Raw genomic sequence first — 19,772 nt, 5'->3', positions numbered from 1 at the left:
GTCCCAATTTTCAGGGGAAATGACAGATCTCTTACAAGTTCCAACCAGAGTAGCTCAGGACCTACAATGGTGGGTTTGCAAAGAACACATCCTCAAGGGACAATCTTTTTGGCAGCCATGGCCGGAGATCACTGTAGTGACGGATGCCTCACTCACGAGGTGGGGAGCCCACACCAACGATCTGACAATCAGCGGTCGTTGGTCTCCATCGGAGTCCAGACTACACATCAACCTTTTGGAGCTGAGGGCGATCAGACTAGCGCTGAAGGCCTTCCTGCCCTCTGTACGGGGAAAGAATGTCCTGATCATGACAGACAACACAGTGGCCATGTACTACCTCAACAAGAGAGGAGGAGTAGGGTCACTGCCACTGTGCAGAGATGCAATGCAGCTCTGGTTCTGGTCAATACAAGAAGGGATCTCTCTATCTGCCATTAACCTAGCAGGAAAGTAAAACACAGCGGCGGACGCTCTGAGCAGGCAGAGCACAGTCTCTCACGAGTGGGAGATAGCTCGGGAAGTCCTTATGGAGATCTTCGCCCTTTGCGGAACCCCTCAAGTGGATCTGTTTGCAACCATTGTCAACAGGAAGTGCGAACTGTACTGCTCAAGGGAATTTCCCCGGAGAGGAGCTCTAGGAGACGCATTTGTAGTAGAGTGGGAATTTCCTCTTCTATATGCGTTCCCTCCAGTCCCTGTGATCCCTCAGGTAATCAGGAGGATGAGAAAGTTCAGGAAAACCATGATCCCAATTGCCCCGGATTGGGCCAGGAGAACGTGGTACCCGGACCTTCTCGACATGTCCATCTGCCCTCCAATACGTCTTCCAAAAAGAGAGGATCTTCTCTCGCAAGAGGGAGGTCACGTTCTCCATCCAGAGGTCCACATACTCAACCTTCACGCATGGCTTCTGAGAGGTTGAGATACAAGGATTGGGACCTTTCGGATGATGTTATGGAGGTGTTGCTTTCGACCAGAAGGCCAGCAACAAAATCTTTGTACCGGTGTCGTTGGAATAAATTCAGTAACTGGTGCAGGGATAAGAATGTGGATCCTTTTGAATGTGACATTCCAATGGTATTATCTTTTCTATTACATTTAGCTAATCTGGGGCTCCAGGTTAAGACAATAAAAGGATATGTAGCAGCGCTATCTATCTTCAAGCGCTCATCAGAAGAAAGATCTTATTTTAAGATACCCATAATAATACAATTTCTAAAAGGTTTAAACAATGTTTTTCCACCAGTACCTTTTCAAGTTCCTGTGTGGGATTTAAATTTGGTACTTAAATTTCTGACATGTGCACCCTTTGAGCCTTTACATTCTTGTCTGTTAAGGCTTCTTACATTAAAAACTATACTTTTAATTGCATTGACATCAGCCTGCAGAGTAAGTGAGTTGCAGGCACTTTCGAGTGGTCCTCCTCACACCATCTGTCATAAAGATAAAGTTGTCCTTCGAGTTAAACCATCTTTTCTGCCAAAAATAGTTTCAGACTTTCATCTGTCACAGAAAATAATTCTACCTGCGTTCTACCCTCCTCCTCACACATGTAAGGAAGAGGAAAGACTGCATAGGCTAGATCCCAGAAGGGCTCTAAGCTTTTTTACATCTCAAGATTGTCAAAGATACGTCAGTGTGATCAACTTTTTGTGGGATACACTGGCCGTAAATTGGGACTAGCCGTAACCAAACAAACATTATCAAGATGGATAATTTTAGCCATAACAGAGTGTTATAGGCTAGCCGGAAAAGATCCCCCTGAGGGCTTAGGAGCCCATTCAACTAGAGGCATAGCAACTTCAACAGCACTTAAGAGGGGTGTCCCTGTGCAAGATATTTGTGCAGCAGCTACATGGTCATCCATGCATACTTTCATCAAACATTATGCTTTTGACTCAACTACATCTCAAGGAGGTTTATTTGCCAAATCTGTACTACATTCGGTACATGACTAAAAGGCATCTGTACTCCCGCCTCCAATACAAAACTGCTTTGGGAGTCTATCTAAGATGTGGAATACGTGGGAGGACACAATCCATTCGAAGAACAAGTTACTTACCAACTGTAACGTTCTTTCGATTGGATGTTCCTCCCACATATTCCTCATCGACCTTCCCATCCTACCCCACAGTACAGTTTACGTGGTTTACACTCTAAATTCTTTCAAGGCTTGGGTCAATAAGAGGCACGCCTTTGTTTATAATACATGGGCTCTGATACGAAAAAACAGAACTGAGGCCAACGGGCGCGCTCGAGGCATTTATACTACGGATGACGTCGACACTCGACGGATGCCGCCGAGGGACATCGTCGCCTCGAGTGGAGCGCCCTCTGGTGGAGAGAGAAAAAATTTCCGAAGCAGCAAAGCTGAAGGTAAGGATATATCTAAAATGAGGAATACGTGGGAGGAACATCCAATCGAAAGAACATTACAGTTGGTAAGTAACTTGTTCTTCTGCACGAACATAGTAAAACTTTGAAGCCGCCAGTTTCAGGAAAGGCTTCCCACCCTTCTCTGCTTAACGAAAAGCAAGTGCGCACATCAGCAGCCCCCTCCCCACGGATGCAAGCCTACATATAACAAAGTTATGCGCACTTTCATATCTGAGGGCCGGGGGCTGATGTGCGCACTTGCTTTTTGTTCAGCAGATAGGTGAGGGAAGCCTTTTAACACTGCACGTTTCAGAAAAGGCTTACGTCCCCTCAAAAAACCCACCCCTCAACTCGTCAACTCACATTTCGTTGTCCTGCCAGGGGACACCTTTCCCGTTCGACACCCTCATTGTCATATCAATAGGCAGAGACATAGATAGAGTAGGGCCTGAGCAGGCAAAGCCCACCCAAAATCTGTAAATGCCCACTCAGCAGCACTGTGTGGGCATTTACAGATGTTAATGTCACTGCGGTGGGTCCAACTACATTAGCTTCAGGCCCCGCTTTTAGACAATCCTGACTGCGCTTCTGTCAATAGGGGTGCTGAACAGGAGAGGTGTCCCTCTGCAAACGTCCTGGTCTGACTCTTGAAAGATGCCAAGGGGGGAAAGCTGCACACCATGCCCTGCCCCCCATGCCCCCAATTCTCCTGCCCCTTGGTATGCCACTGGACTAAGGTAGACTTTCATGGCGGGTGAAAATACCCAATTTTGTTTTTTGGCAGGTGAACACCTATTGATTTCTATGGGCGGGTAGGGAGCTGGGTGGGTGAGGGATCTGATTAGAGGGCGGGTGACACCCACCAAACGCATGTGAGTTGAGAGTTATGAACTTTTATGCAAGCAGCCCGTTATAGATAAATGCAGGGCATACTATTTATCTGCACGTGTTGCTAACCTGTATTTATCATCTTTGTCTCGCACCTGTCTCTGCAGCCTGCAAAAGGAAAGAGCAAGAGCAAAGCAAAACCGAAAGAAATCACGTGCCCAAGCGGCACCGGCTGGTCTTCACTGACATCCAGCGCCGGACCCTGCACGCCATCTTTCATGAGAACCAACGGCCTTCCAAGGAGCTCCAGGTCACCATCGCCCAGCAGCTGGGCCTGGAGCTCTCCACGGTCAGCAACTTCTTCATGAACGCGCGGCGCCGCAGCCTGGACAAGTGGATGGACGAGGGGGGCGGCCGCCCTGCCTCGTCACACACGCCGAACGTTGCGTCCGCCATCACGTGCACCAAAGCATGAGCACTGACTCCAGAGCTACGTACCAAAGAGATAGGCTGCTTTGCTTGTCATTACCAATGATTTTAAGTTTATTAGCACAGGGAATTCACATGATGAACGCAAGAGGCGACCTGATCTACGTTAGATTACAAGAGTGACCTTCAAAGAAGACCTGTGGTCCGATTTTCATCGAACACAGGGGCTTAATAACCATGTTGAGTGACTGCGCCTTCTCTCTCCTGGATCAGCAGGCGGACCACATCACCGCCCATTCTCTGCCACCAGTGCAGAGAGGCTCCCTTGTGATGAGGCGCGCCTCGCACCTCAGCAGCACAAAGGAGGCGCAACCTGGACAACCTGTTGCGGGGAGTGGTGGAGTATTCTTTTTGCAAGAGATGTTCAGGCCCAGAAAGGGAGCAGTTCAGGGTCGGGCGGGCCTGGAAGAGCTGGTGGAATGAAGCAGAAGGCAACGTTACTGCTAACTGGGCACCCCCTCAAGTGTCTTCAAGAGCAGTAGCCAGTCAAAAATGTTGGGCCGCTCAAGAGACGCTGCTCTACCCTCTCTCCCTAAGCATGCTCCCAACAGCTCTAAAACCGAAGTCCTTTTGGAACAGCACAACACTCACGTTTTTAGTTAGCACAGATGAAATACAAAAATAGAATTATGGCGATGAAGAGGAAATCATTTGAATAAGCATTAGATGGTCTCAAACATGGTTGGCAAGCTGTTTCTATGGCATGGGGGTGTGGTCCTTCTGGCACTATGAAGGTCATATGCTAAAATGTGCATTGAGGCCCGGGGCCAGATTATCTAACATTTGGACTACTGCTAAAATTGAGAAGATTTATGTTGCACCAGTGTTGATACTTGGGTAATACGGAATGAAGCAAACCTTTTTTGACCCAATCCAAATTGCATAAAGATTTTTGCATCGGGACAGAAATGAAGCCTTCTGATTTTTGTACTATGTTTGGTCTGTAATATAAAAAAGAAACAGACTTTCACATTGCAAAATGGGGGGGAATGTTTATTTTGTTCTTTATTGCGCAAAGATTAAAAAAAAATGAAAATGATTTTTGTGCTCAATGTTCTTACCTTGGATCACAATGCTATGTAATCGACTCCCAGCTAAGTTTGGGGCAAGATATATGTGCAATATTCTATATTAACCTGGCAGAAAAAAATGGGCAAACCTATTTCAATCCCTTTGCAAAAGTCTTTATGTATCATGGATTGGTGCAAACCCTGCTGAACACTTTCTGCATTACAGAAACAGCAAAAATGGACTAAGTGCATCGATTGTTAGCACAGGTGCAAGCAATGGATGAGCTGGCACCAGTGTGCTGTTTGAGCAGATGAACATTTTAAGACCTGGAGCATTCAGACTCCAACGTGCAGTTTCAGATTTAAATGGTCGTGTACTTATTAATTTATTTTATTTATTCATTTGTCTCCTCTAGAAAATGTCTCTCTTGTTTTGGGTCCGAATGAACTCTTCACGTGCTCCCTGCACGAGTCAATACTTGGCACGAGCCTATCATTGCACGCCATAATGCCCGTGAGGCATGGTCCTGTTGGCCGATCTGCCAGTACTGCTCATGACCCACACTCTATTATTTATACAAACTTGTCATTTCATCCGTCTGAATGCATGCTCCTTCTAGGACTTGTGAAATGCTTTGGTCCCGGAGTGTGAAACCCATGAGAAGGGGATAGAGTCCGCTCTTGCGCGAGTAGGAAGTACAAAGTACGGACACTGTGAAGGGAATTTGCACATCGATCCCGCAATAGCTGCAACATGAACTGTTGTATGCTAGGTAGGCTTAAGTCCTACTCTTCTCCGCCCCGGGACAGATTCTCCCGTCTGGTGAGGTGACCCATACAGGACTTGCTGTAGAGAATGAGTCCTATTTTATAATCATTGAAAAATCCTTGTTATTAGATTTTCTGCCACAGTCGACAACAATATACTTTTAAGCAATAGTGCCATAACCAGCTGGTAATGGCTTTCGGCCCAAGTTATTAGACCTGGACAAAGCAAGGGCCTTTATTGAGCGCAGAGGGATGTTACAACATGGTAATGGCCTGAGGATGGAGGTATTATTGCTATCAGAACATTCCACTTAATGAGCATAGAATGGTTTCTTTAAAACAAGGAAAGACAACATGAAATATTCCATGTGTTGGGACATACGATGTATACGAGTCACTGTTGTCCTCTCGACAATTCATTTTCTCCAAAGAAAGTACCAACGTTCCATTGTTCTTTTTATCTTTCTAGGCTTGGTCAATGGCCGTAGCCGTTGTTATGAGGCATGGTGATCCAGTTAAAGGTCAGAGTGTAGCGAGGGATTTAACAGGGGTTACAGGACAGAACATCCCGCACGGGCCCAGGGCAGGGTCTATAAAGCTATTATATTCCCTTTTGCTCTGTCATGAGAAAGTAACAAGAGTAGAAAGGGCATAAATGGAGGATGCAGATACTACCTTTATAGTCAGTAAAACAGATGAATTAGTGTTCTCTACTCCCTGGGGTTAATGTCGACTCCTGTTTTTGGTATTTACATTAACATGGATAATCCCAGTCCTGTTGCTAATATATAAATCTGGGGAAACTGGCTGCAGGTATGGTCCACACGGTGTCAATGATAAAGTCGTAGACAAAAATCCCACGGCTGAAAATGCCATTTTAAAAAATTCACTTTTCAACGCATATATATTTGGCTGGTGGGTTAGGGAAATAATTTATTGTAAGGGGAGTATGTGGGAGGTGTGGGGGTGTGGTGGTGTGGTACATATAAATGCGTTAAAAAGTGCAAAAACAAATCGTTCTTTTAGGCCGCAGGATTTTTTCTGGCTTCCATGCCACATAGTACCGTCCACACAACATTGCCAGTACGGCCACTTGGAATGTGGCATGCGGAGCAAGCTGCAGGTTATGGCACTTCCTATAGCCTGCAGACCGGCCAATCTGAAGACCGCCCTACACATTTCATGGTTATAATCGAACACATGAACTCATTGACGGAGCTTGGATAGAACTATGTCAGTGATTCATTCAAGAATGATGACATTAAACCTCTACTTTACTGCACCAGACATTTCCAAACATTGGCGACACTGAAAGATATACACACAACATGTTTCTACCCTACTATTTCCACTCAGCTGAGATATATATATATAGTGGAAACACAGTTGTTACGTGTCAAGGAAGCCTGGAATTTTGCAGGGGTGTCATACTCCTTGTAAAAGATGTGCCGGTGTTGAAATTAGCATGGGACGGATTAGAAACTAGACGGAGAAAGAGGCATGAGAACCCTAACATGCTTCCTGTTTTCCCTCGCAACATGAGGTGCAGTGCTTGCACCTAAAGCCCAACGAGAGGAAAGGACAGTTAACTCAAACGGGACAGCACATACCCACGTTGACTTTGAATACCACCCAAAGTTTATTCACAAATTATTATTTTTTCCATATCCAGCGATATTCCAGCCTCTAAGCGCAGGAGCGGGGTTCAAACCCGTGTTATTTGGCGTTGAATGCATTGCCGTGACGCTATCATCCTGGCCCAGAAATCCTGTGCATGCACCTTCCTGCCGTTTTCTCCAGTTGCCAGAAAAATCGTGTTCCAAGTAGGCACCGGGTCAGGACAAAACTAGGGGAGACGTGGGGACCATCTTCACACTTTTAAACCATGCTGGAAAATAACCCTTTTCCACATGACTAGACATGTGCAAATTTGCAGCTGGTGACCTGCGCCCACGGTTGTAAACAATAGTGGTGTTATTTACTCACTTAAGGGCGTGCAGGATGCAATGAAAGTTTTCTGAATTCGCAGAAAAGAGAATTTGGTGGCGACAAACAGAAATGCTTACTTAGCATTTCTAAAGCACTTAATTAGAGGTTGGAATGTTTAAATAGCAGTTTCTAAGCAGTGCTAAGCATTTCTCTTCCACAAACAGTTATCGTATTCTCTCAGCAGTGTGTAAGCCACCTGGAAAATATTCTCTGACTGTTTACTCAGCTCATTAACGTTTTCGTGTCCTACACGTGCCCGGCCAGGGCTTAGTAAATGCTTAACTAAGACATTTTGGAAGCAGTTTGCTTCCTTAGTCAATGCTTAAGAAATGATTTCGGACTGTCACAATCCTGGACAGAATGTAACACACACATTGCATCTGCCCCAACCAGGGAGTGCAGCTATTAAGGCCCACAGAGGCCTCTGGAAACTAGATCACTGTCCCGTTGCCCGTCTGTGCTAGAGACAAGGACTTAATCACAGACAACCCTGGCCACACATGGAATATGTTTGCACCCTTCAGCAGCTGGTTAAGAGCAAGCCTGGTGCAATTTGCAGAAACATGCCAGCATGGCATGAAGATGCATGTGTGCTGCTGACCAGGTCGATGGGTCTGGGACAGTCACTTGTATGTGAGGCACTGTGGCTTTTTTGTTTCAAAATACAGAAAAGCACCCAGAAAAGTCAAGTTATAGAAAATATGAACATAAAAGGTGAAAAACACTGCGCAGTCATCAGATGACCTACAGAGGGGAGCGGAGCTCAGCAGGAGCAGAGAGAGGACAAGTTGCCCTTTCAGAGAGACAAAAGCGCTCCTGCGCGCACCAGAGCAGCATGGCCTTCTGGCTTCCACCCTCAGCCCCGGACCCATCCCCTCCGGCCCATGTGCTCTTAACGTTCCGTGTGAGGACAATCACATCAGTGGGAATTCAAAGGCCTGATGGGTCTTTGAAGAACCAGTGACATTACAGCCTTCAGAGGCCGTGTGAAGGAGAGGCCCTCAGTGGTTTTGCCGGTTTCTCTTCTAGGGAGAGGGCGCATGCCAGTCCTGAGCCTTGCCTGGAAGGGTAGGACTCACGTCTACTCCTCAGAGAGGCAACCCCAAAAAGCATACTTTCAGTCTGAGTGGCTCCCTTTTCCAGAGAGCGGGCTGCCAGCTTGTTCTGGGTGAAGATGGATAGCAGCAGGGTCTGTGCTCAGCATCGTTGGTGGGCCTCGGTCCAATCAGCTCCAAGCTCAGCCTGGCAACTTCACCAGAGTCGGGCTAGTTTGTAGAGCCCTTTCCCCTGGGACTGTCCAGTTCCCTCCCAGACTTGATCCGCCCAGTACGAAGTTCAGCACTGAAGACTCATCCGTTCCTCACTAATTACACATTTTAGACTTTATTTCTTTTATTAGTTAAAAAACAAATTAACCTTTAACCTCATAAATAAATAGCAATTTAAACAAGAAGAAAGAACGTAAGTAGAAAGGAGGGAAATAAAAAAGTAAATACTCCACAAACATTCACACCATGATCATTCAATATTAAAGTACTAAAATGTAGGGTAAAAAAAGAAAGAAACGCTAAACATCAGAATCACTGTCCATATTCAAAGCTCTAAAAAAAAAGTTAAACATCAGAATCACTTTCCAGTCCAGACTTAATCCCCATACTGACTTCCCTTATTGGCCTCCCCCAGAGTGCTCAGAAGCAACTAGCCAGTCGTGTTGAGCGCTATGAAAAATCACCAAAAGTCATAGGTGCTAGCTGACCAGCATGGGTGGGTCTCACTCACAGTCCTATTCCCAAGAGACTGCGCATGCCCAGGCCTCAGCAGAGCCCAGGTGGATGGGCGTTGTTCCTTTTACCAGAGAGTTGGGCCTGGGTGGTTTACACTCGGTCCTACCTCAGCCCTTACAGTGCTTCCATCGCAGAGGAATCCATGCCTGGGTGGGCCGAGGGCTGGACGATGTCACCACTGGCCAGGGGTGTTGCTAAGTCTGGAAAAGGTCTGAGGCTACACTAATGTTGGAACTATTGGGACTCGGGACTAGCCAGCCTTTTGGTTGCAGCCCCTTCAACCAAAAGACCTGGGGCTATTGCCCTCTCAGCCCCCACCCTCCTGGTGACGCCTCTGCCACTGGCCATTACATTCAATGGAAGTGCAATACTGCTCTGAAGGGTGGGAGTGCATAGATCGAGAGTCAAATGTAAACATAAACAGAAAAAGGCCCTATTTCATCTATATTGACTGGTTTTACGTGACGCCCTCAAGTACAGTTGCCAGGTAGCGCTATTTATAGGTGGAATGAAATGTTAAGCTAAGGTGGGGCTATCACATTACTGTGTAGAAATAGATCAATAATGATGACTAGGTTACAAAACATCCATATTTCTCTATCCAATGGCATGATTTCGTGCAATGCTCAGAGGAGCATTCATGTTAGTAAACAATTCCCTGGTCAGGCAGATTAGGTGTCTCGCAGACCAAGTTCCGTGCCGCCAGGACGCCTGGTGCCAGAAGAAAGCCCCCCCCTTACTGTGCTCATAGGCGAGGCCTGGCTACTATCTTGCATGAGACTGTGGTCACATGGTTGGCGAAAGTAGCTTACTTTGACATATCCCCCATCTTGGCATTGGCCTTTGCAAAGCATCGTAAGCACAGTTTGGCTCAACCAATCAGATTAAACAGCTGGTAAATGCAGAGATTGAAGTGAACGGGAACGTCGGAGCAGAGTCCTGCTCCTTTTATTTTTTACTGTTAATAGTTCCACTACTTTTTACAACCATATTCACCATTCCGGACTTGAACATTTTGAAGTTAAAGCATACCTCTTCACCTTACCATCTTATTGCAGTTGCAGCTAAACTGAAATCTGACAGTACGTTTATGCACCCTAAATGACTTAAACTGGCTGGATTCTAGCAGACTTCAACTTAGGCGTGGGAAATAGAGAATGTCCTGCTAACACCAAGAAAGAATCTCTCTTCACACTCCATGGCCCCCTGTTTTTTGGAAAAAGTTGTTATCCCAGGTAAAATAGTAAGACGATATAGTTTTTAAAGAGCAATGCCATTCACAAGAGATGCTTTTTTAATGTCCGGTGGCTATCTAGGATTTGTCTGTTCATGTCCCTGGACCAGTGTAAAGTTTTAATAGGAGCCTTTGGGACAAGTCGTTTGGTCTATTGCAATGCACACCTAGGGGGGGGAGGGGGTTCTTCAATAATACATATTAACACACTCCAGGTGGCTCAAAACCGATTAGGTTCTCGAAGTAGAAAAGTAATTATGTCCAAGCTCTTCACAGGAACCGGGCCTGGCAATACTGAAAAATACTTTTTTTGCACTTTTTTCGTTTATTAATGCGGAAGAGACCCCTCAATCCCCTACCTTAATGTATTCAGGGACCCAGCCCCCCATCTATTTATTTTTTTAAAAGTGCAAAAACAGAAAGAAATCGCAGATTTTTGTTGTTTTCGTTGTTTTTACATTCGTCTTTTTTCAGGCGATATGGCATCAGTTCAAGTACATGTTGGGTATGACTTCTAGTGGCCTTATGATCAGCAAGTCTAGGCGATATATAAATGATCCCACTGAGTAACTGAGAAAAAAAGAAAAACATTACAGGGACACCACCTTCTTTCGCTCGTTCCACCTACTTGGTTGTAAACCCACCCGACCGCAACTACATGTCACGTGTTGCACTATGCTCCTGCCAGGTCACAGTCCACTACTTTTTTGGGTACGCTTCTACCACTGGGTAAATGCCAAGCCCTGATTGGTTGGCAACTGCCAGGGGACCCATTGTCAAACTAACATCCCATAGTCCTATACCATTGCTGTTCCATTCGCTTTGGGGTGTTTCCCAGACTTCCAGGTATCCTGAAAAACGACGTAATATCCGCTTTGATGGATGACGGACGGGTCTATAAATGTCAAGAGTCAGAACTTTAAAACAGATGCAAAACTGAAGTAACCGGATGTCAGACGGGTCTATTAAACAGCGCGGAGCTCAAGCGGCTGAACTTTTGAACATATGTAAAAACCAAGTAGCAGCTGCTCGTGAAAGCATGGACGGGACAAATATTTCCAACGAGCAAAGACGTTTCGGAAGCACCGCCTCCAGCAAGAGAGCTGCAGCTTTCCGGAATTACAGCAAGGGCCGGATTGCCGCCATTTTAAGACCTCTGTTTGACCTTACCTAAAATGACGTCCAATAAGGATCCATTTCATGGTTTCACCCTCCTCGCGTGCCCCCGGGACAGCAGGCTGCAGCCAATTACTCTGCTTATTTGGTCATTATGCTGCTTGCCCTTCTCACAGCTCCCATCCCCTCATATGGAGGTGAATTTAAAGAAACGCGTTGGGTGTAGTGAAGCACGCACGTACCGCAGACACGTAGCTTGTGCGTGAAAGTTCGCGTTATTGTGACAGGTCAAAAGCGTACAATCTGTCACTCTGCTGTGAGGATACACAGTTCTGGCCACTCTTTAATCACTGGGTCCCACTGAGCCAGGATCTGCCAGCTGCAGGCATTCTCTTAATGAGGAGAATTAGGATGGTAGCGCCTAGAAGCAAAAGTCGAAGTTAATTGAAAAAAGCATGGTGCTTTTCACGCCACAAGTGCAAGCCAGGCTGAAATAATTCCCAACAAATGTGGGAAGTGCACAGGGCCCAGTACAGAAAAACGTACCTTTTATAATCAGTCTGTGGTTCATCCAAGCCAGGGGCCTGTGTTTGGCCTCATAGTCGCAGGTCCGAATCCTGGCTGGTCCCCTCACCCTTGACCCTCCCGAGGTCAATAAAATCAGCTCCATTAAGTTGGGTAACAATAAGCATCTGTTGTTTGCCAATAGTGCCAAGATAACAGATAACAGTATGCTCTACAAATACACCTGTTATGGTATCAAAATGTCCTTTAGCATTGTGCACACCAATCTCCTGCGACTGGCAAAGCGCCCCCTGCTTGACAGTGCCTACATTTTCTTTCAGAGTCCATGCCAAGTAGGTCCACCCCTCACTCCCTACATATGCTTAATGCTGAAGTTTACCATACCTAGGTGCCACCTGGGCTCCTTGCATTCCCACATCACATCCTGCCCCGAAGTCTGGGACAGTCTATGCCACATATTGTAACCCAATCTCCACCTCATATCTTATCCTTAGGGATATGTACAGCGCTCAATTGCGTCTTAGCCAGGCCCATGGTCTGTAAAACCCGAACATTAAAGCTTATTGTCTGAATATTTCGGAAAAATAAGAGTGTTGCGCCCCTGACCACCAGCCAGTGCTTAACTGTGAATCACGGTCAGCTTCACGGCACCTGCTCTGTTTTGCTGAAAGATCCTGCTTTCAGAATATAACCCCCACCCATTGTGGCAAGGTGGATCATCCGTGGAGAGCACGTGAACAGAGCCGGAAAGCATGCAGAGTGCCCATCAGAGTGTGACTGAACGTTACTCACAGTGCTCCATCCATGGTGTGATATTTCGACCGAGTGCACAACATATAGCTGACACATAAGATGCATGCTTCGAGCACACATACCTCTCATCTCACACACATTCTACGCCAGTGTCGATCTCTCTGATCAGTTCACTCACTAGGCAAGCCCCTTACCCACCCATAGACTTTAAGGGGTTCTCGCTCATCAAGATCATCTGTTTCGGCCCGCCCTGGCGACTGAAGGGTTTGAGAGGTTTGAAGGCTAAAGAGTGCGCCTTCACGTCAGCAGCACGCTCCTTTCACTCCCAAACACCATTAGGAGGGATGTTCAAAAGCGCACCGAGATCCTGAGGCAGTCTTTGCCTCCGTTATGTTGCGAACACCCAAGCAGCATTTCCCAGTCCCATTCCCTATGCCACTCAGCCCAACGTTTCAGTTTATAGCAAAGGTTCCTGTTGAATTAGGAAGCAATCAAGTTTTAGAATTGGGATCTGGCTGGTTGCACTGTCAATCATTGTGTGCACCTGGTCACGAACCAGGTTAGGCCTCTGCTTCAAATCCATGTCTTGACTCTTCTTCGAATTCATGTCAGGCCTCTCCTCTGAACCCAGCGTTAAGCCTCTGCTTTGAAGACAGGGCAAGACTGTGTGCCTAATCTAGGCCAAGCCTCTGCTCCAAACCCAGCTTAGTTCTTTGAAACCAAATCAGGCCTCTGGTGTGAACCCAGGTCTGGCCTCTGCTGTGAACCCAGGTTAGGCCTCTGGTCTGAAGGCAGGGCAAGTCTTCGCTCGAAATCCGGGTCAGACCTCTACTCTAAATCCTTGTCGGGCCTTTGCTCCGATACAGGTCAAGCATCTGCTCTGAACCCTGCTCAGACCTATTATTCAAGCTCAAGTCGGACTCTGGTCTGAACTTGGGGACAGGCTTCTACTCTGAACCCAGGTCGAGGCCCAGCTTTGAAGTCAGGGCAAGTCTCTTCTCCAAACCCAGGTTGGGCCTAAGCTCAAAAAACAGGTCTGGCATCTGCTCCTAATCCAGGTCAGGCCTCTGATGCATGTGCCAGCTATGCAAGGGAGTTTCCTGAGAGGCTTGCAGAGGGATTGTGAAAGAATATTCACTTGTCGTGTATCTTTTTAGAGGCACCCAGTGACCATCTGGCGCATGTGCCCCTGCTAGCATGTACCCTCCACAAGCCACACAGAAACCCCAAGTGTAGCAACATGCAATTTATTAATAACACGTAATTATGGGAAAACAAGCACCCTTCCACAAGCTATTAGGTTGCTTCAAGAACCATTTCAGTTGATCCCAGTCTTGGACAGGCCTGTAGAGCAATCAAGGGATTCTATACGCAACTGATGGCCCTGAAAAGCTGCTCTGGATGGCGCAGAGTCAGTCATGTGCAATGGGCTCACCCTACTCCATGCTTGGCGGCCCATACATAATTATTCAGATTTCCACACAGATTTCTCGATCCTTGACAGAGACAGGAAGGCTTGTTCCCCTTTGTTGGTCTGCAACCTTGGGCTCTCCCTGGACATAGGGTAGTGCACCCTCTGCGGTCAGGAGCCTGCGGCTCTCCAGGTGTTTTGGACTGAAACATTCACCAGCCTTAGCCAGCATTAGTCAATGTTGAAGGGTCATGGGAGTCATAATCCAAACCATCACTATCCTACGTCCAGGCATCGCCCAGCCAACAGGATCTGCAGACACAAGAGACCTTGGCTCTGAGTTGGTAATTTGGGAAGTTTCACCATATTGCTTTCTTAAAAATGATGGGTCACGCTCCATCACGAAAGGTCAACCTGCCCTTGATTCAAAATTCAAGCAGCACTGCTGCACTAGCCACTTGATGGCTATATCATTTGACTTTTGGTGGGCCTTGGAAACCATTGGGAATGGAGAGCTTTGTCAAGAAATGAAGTGTCACCAGAAAGCGAGAAGCAGATCTGTGGATAATGTGCCTACCTCGGAGTCCCTCCAGCTCCAACACAGAAATACCAAACGCCCGACCAAGAACAGCAAGAACAAAAAACACCTTGCAACATTTATTTCATTTAATGCGATTACCAAAGAGGCGCCTGCCCCAAAACGAACTCTTACGTGGGTGCCCTGAAACAGCAAATATGTTACAATACCCTATAAAAGGTATTTGATGATTTTCATGTACAAAAATGCCGTGTGATGTATGATGTTAGAGGAAGTGCATTAATATAACCGGGGTGTTACTATGTCCTTTGATTGTGCTAATTAACCAAAGTCTTTTTGCCTGTAAACATTTAAGAAGAAATGTTCATTTTATACCAAAGTTTTTCTCTGATACCTCATCCTGTGACTGTCTGTGGTAATGTTGTCCTGAAAGTAAATGTCCTTCACCGAAGAGGGACCCCAGGGTTCTCTTTCTGAAGTTTTCTATGTTCTCTGGGCTCCTGTGTGTCTTTGTCGAACCGTTGCTATGGCTGTGAGGGCGCAATCCTGCCTGTGTCGCAGGCCTAGGTGGCGGGCTCCCTAAATCCGATATGCTCTGTTGGGCTATTTTACCTGGAATTTCTAGCGCTTTGGTTAAGAACTCTTAAAACTCTTCTGTTCACTTACAGAACCGATGTTACTAGGAGACACCCACACATAGACCACTAATAACCCGAGGATTCCTGTAGGTGGATTCCAACTGTACCGCTATAACCACATATGCAGCCCCGAATAACCCCATTCTGCCATTCTTGATATTATCCCCACCCTTTGGATTCTGCCCCCCCCAATCTTTTCCATATGGCTATGGCAGAGTCTCTGCTTCTGGGTGATGGGTCTACGTGTTCAAAGGCAATGGAAGCCCAATCTGGAATACAACTACTTCAGCTTTATAGATCCGGTCAAGGCCCCTACTGGGTGTTATTGGCCCCGAAGACTGAATTAAAGGCCAGAGCACATCAAGGGTGTTTCACAAGTTTTAAGGGCCAATAACAGCCCATACGGCCCTCAGGCCAGGTTCATACAGCTGTTATGATGCTTGGATGACAATGACTAGGCTTGGTATCTGGTGGCTGATTTGGTATTTGCCTTCTATCACACCCAACAGTGATCATGTCTTTTGGGTTTCATTTATATTTCAGCCACTTTGGGACCTCAGGGAGTTAGTGTATTATTAACACACACACCTTTCAGGCCAGGATCCCTCAACAGGGAAAAGACGACAAATTGTACAATCTGCGGGATAAACTGGATGGGTGGGGGTCCGGGAGGTGTTAAATAAATTCTTGTCCAGATCGCCGGAGGATGTTGGACAGAAATGCAGCCTGAACTGAAAAAGGCACAACCACCTTTACTGCGTTTAAAGTTTTTGAGAACTTTTAGGAGGCTTTGGATGTCTGAACGCAAAGGGGATTTTAGAAAAAAAGACCCAGTTTGAAAAAAGTCTTTGTGTACAATACAAAACGATGTAACCTGGATGCACTTACTGACAGGGAGTCGCTATACAGACTCAAGCACGGGTCCAATGCATGGCCTTTTGGACAGTCACAAAAAGAGTCAAGCTGTCTCATGCTGTACTTGCCACGACCCTTCAGAAAATATGCCAGCAAGCTAGCACCTGACTGTTGGCACCAGCTAGTATTAAGAACATCAAAACTTGCTCGCTTCTGATGAGCGGGTGAGAAGATGACAAAGACTTGAAGAACAAGCCACCAAGCCGGTGGTATCAACTTCTGCCAGCGGGATGAAATAGAGCTTGAAAAGCATGAGTGGCCATTCATGAAGGGGTGAACCCAGTAGGGGGCTGCATTAACTCGCTGAGGGATTCCCATAACCCTGACAGGCCGAGGCAATGCATTCCATTATATACAAAAGGTCTGGGAGCCCCTCTGCCGAGAAACAACATGGCCAAGTAACCTGTTTGTTGGGCAGGTTCCCACTCAGCATAGTCTACAACCACGTTTTAGCTCACTGTACCTTTCACAGAGGAGAAATTCCCATTTGCATATCAGTCTGGTCCCACCCACTTGGGCAGTCCAGCACCGAAATGCTAGGCAATTCTCCTCTGAACTAGAGTATCATCAGCATCCAAAGACACGTGTTTCAGCCTTGTCGGGCCTCATCAATGAGGTGATGTGCCTCTCTAAGCACAGCAAGCGAAGGGTCCACGACTGGATTACCAAGGGTAATTTAGGGTGAAATCCCAAATCCCTAAACATATATACAAAAGGTCTGGGGCCTACCATTAGACTTACTTCAGGCAATGTGATCTAGCGTGAGAAGAAAACACTGAAATGTGAGCTGTCAATTTCTGCTATTTTTCCTAAAGCCAAGCTCTTTGACATAAAAGAAAAGATGCAAAAGTATTAGTTTTGTAAAGCTCGGTTAATGCCTTCTGATAATTGCCTTTCCATTTAGGATCCCATTTCCATATGGAAAATCTCAAAGCCATGAGTCCTGGTGTGAATCCAGCACCAGCATACCTGCAAGGTCTGTGCTGCTTCTAGGTCCTTCGTGAGCATTTGGTCCCGAGTGAATAGAAGAGATGGAAAATGCGTTGTGGGTTCAGCAGTGACCTGCTCACCGACGGGCTAAAATGGAAGCCAAAAGGAAACCGACGAGTCCACACATTCCTCTGCTTGCTGATAACTGGAGGTTTGCGTCAGCAATCCTTCAAAAGAGATGGCTATATGATTGGACCACCAGAATACAATTGGGCCTTTAAACGAGATCCGATCAGCAGGAGCAAAAAAGCTCCTGCCATGGGCCACCGTTATGAGTTAGGACAGAAAATGAGGTAAATGATGTTGCTTGGCTTTGGTAGAGTGCTCCGCTGCCTTTAGTGAGGCCCTGTAGCACTGTGGGATGTCTGCTGGTGCACTGCTGAATGAATCGAGGACTTTCAGCTGATGGTAGCCTGATATTGCATTCAAGAACAGCGCATGACAAGCTTACACAAGAATGCTTCAAGATCGCACACATACCACTAAATCAGCATGGATGGCTAACCAAAAACGATTTCTGCTTCATGTACTAGGAGCTGGTTTGAGGTGTGCTGCATATTGGGTTGTGTCATTGGATAGTGTTGCGTGTTCGACATGACATATGATCCCATGAAGCAACGCTGACTTCAGGACGGTAGCATGTGGTGTCAGCAGACAGCGTGTTTAGAAGTCCTGCTACATTTGGTTGTGGATGGTTGGATCTGAATTTCAAGGAAATCGGATTGCTGGGGTTAGAAGTCAGGATACAGGGCAATATAGAATTAGACGCCATTGCATCTGCAAAGACGCCCAGTGATTAATGTTATCTTGCCTAGCTAGAGTGTGCTGAAGGGCTGGCTGTGTCGCTCGAAGGTGCTGAGTGATGAGCGTGAACCTGTGGAGCAGACAGAAGCTGCTGCCTTTTTGAGTGGAGTGTGTGGTTTCCGATGACGTACATTTTAGGTGCCCTTTTGCAGTTGGTCGCAATTCGTCTGATCTGCTTCATCAGTAAAGTCTGGCATGTTACTAGCGTTATATAATTAAATCAGAATCAGCATCAAAGCATTTCAATTCAATTGGCCCTTTCCGCTTTAGTTCCTGTTATAATTGGCCACAGTTGCAGTCTCTGGCCTTTCGGTCAGACTGAGGCCTGGGCCTTCTTCCCCATTAACTAACATAAGGTTTGGGTTTCCCCGTACAGTTGCACTAAACTGGGCTTACGGGTTCACAAGTTGCTCGGTCCTTGAACTTATTAAACAACCTCGGTCAGCAGGGCATCAAAGGCAGCTGCATCAAGTAGATTGCAGAGTATCAAGGCACTGCCTCACATTACGTCGTAGGCAAGAGGCACTATAATGCAAGGGTCATAGGTGAGCAGTGGATGGCACGGACCACTTAACATTCAAGAGTCTCTGTGAAGGACCTTTATCATTCACTTTTAACCAGGACCGATAAGACATTCAATGGTAATCGAGGTGCATTGTGGGTCTAGACATCCAAGATTCAGGAGTCACACAGGCACCGAATGCCATGGATTGATTAGAACACGCAAAGGTCATCAATGGCAGTGTGGCACGGATGCAAATGCTATTCTAGGGTCAAGCTGGAGAAGCATGGCTTTGTTTCACATGGCCTGTACACTGCCCTGGATGACCCTTCGGTACCAGGGTCATCCAGGGTGGTATGGCATAGATTCACATGGCATTCAAGGGTCACCCAGTGTCGTGAACCCAGGTCTCACACAAGGTGGAATTGAAGGGTCTCCTACTGTAGGGAGACTTTTCTCCTGAGAGTTCAGCCGGCGGATTAGGAACAATACCGTCAAGCTAGGGTCTCGGGTGAAAAGGCAGGAGGACACACGAACAGACTGAGAAGAAAAACAAAACAGTTGGTATACGTTCTTGTAGAGTATAGCAGCCACTCCAGGTCTCCACTTCCCCCAAAACACCAGTGTCCCACCTGTATTCTGTGCATGAAGGCTGTTGAACCTTAGTTGTGGAACCCTCCCACCAGTGATTGGAAGTTTATAGACCAGAAAACTGCCTGCCGCTAGTTGACAACGGACAAACAGTTCAGGAAGTCTAAAGAACATTAACCTGAATGGCACAAGGGCGCAATCCTTACCGCAAGTCCAGGAAACACTGGGAACCTACTCCCGAACGGTGTCTGGTCAAAGGATCGAATCCAAAGGGTCGAATGGTCAAAGGATCGAAAACCAAAGGATTGAATGTTTTTTTTAAATTATATATTTTTTGGAGGTTTTTCGTTTAGTGAAAAAAGTGGTTTTTACCACAAAAACGGGCCCCCCGCAAAAAAAAAAAATGTAAAACATAAAATAAAAAAATTCAATCCTTTTTTTTCGGTCCTTTGGTTTCGATCCTTTGACCATTCGACCCTTTGGTTGTCGATCCTTTGACCTACAACCCTCC

The 19,772-nt window shown here is 46.5% G+C and overlaps 1 protein-coding gene across 1 annotated transcript in view; it reads left to right on the top strand.

Annotated features, from left to right (window-relative positions):
• The window catches only part of LOC138578907 (hepatocyte nuclear factor 6-like), a 212,678-nt gene extending 197,366 nt beyond the window's left edge, over positions 1 to 15,312 (top strand). Inside the window, exon 2 of the mRNA XM_069649736.1 lies at positions 3,372 to 15,312. Within this exon, the coding sequence (XP_069505837.1) occupies positions 3,372 to 3,679 (308 nt within the window). The 3' untranslated portion in view covers positions 3,680 to 15,312. The remainder of the gene's footprint in view (positions 1 to 3,371) is intronic.
• Positions 15,313 to 19,772: the final 4,460 nt, after the last annotated feature.

The sequence above is a fragment of the Ambystoma mexicanum genome, chromosome 1p, assembly GCF_040938575.1.
Source record: "Ambystoma mexicanum isolate Mex_15411 chromosome 1p, UKY_AmexF1_1, whole genome shotgun sequence".
Lineage (NCBI taxonomy): Eukaryota > Metazoa > Chordata > Amphibia > Caudata > Ambystomatidae > Ambystoma > Ambystoma mexicanum.
Note: the sequence above shows the minus strand (reverse complement) of the source record. Positions and strands in the feature narration are given on the sequence as shown.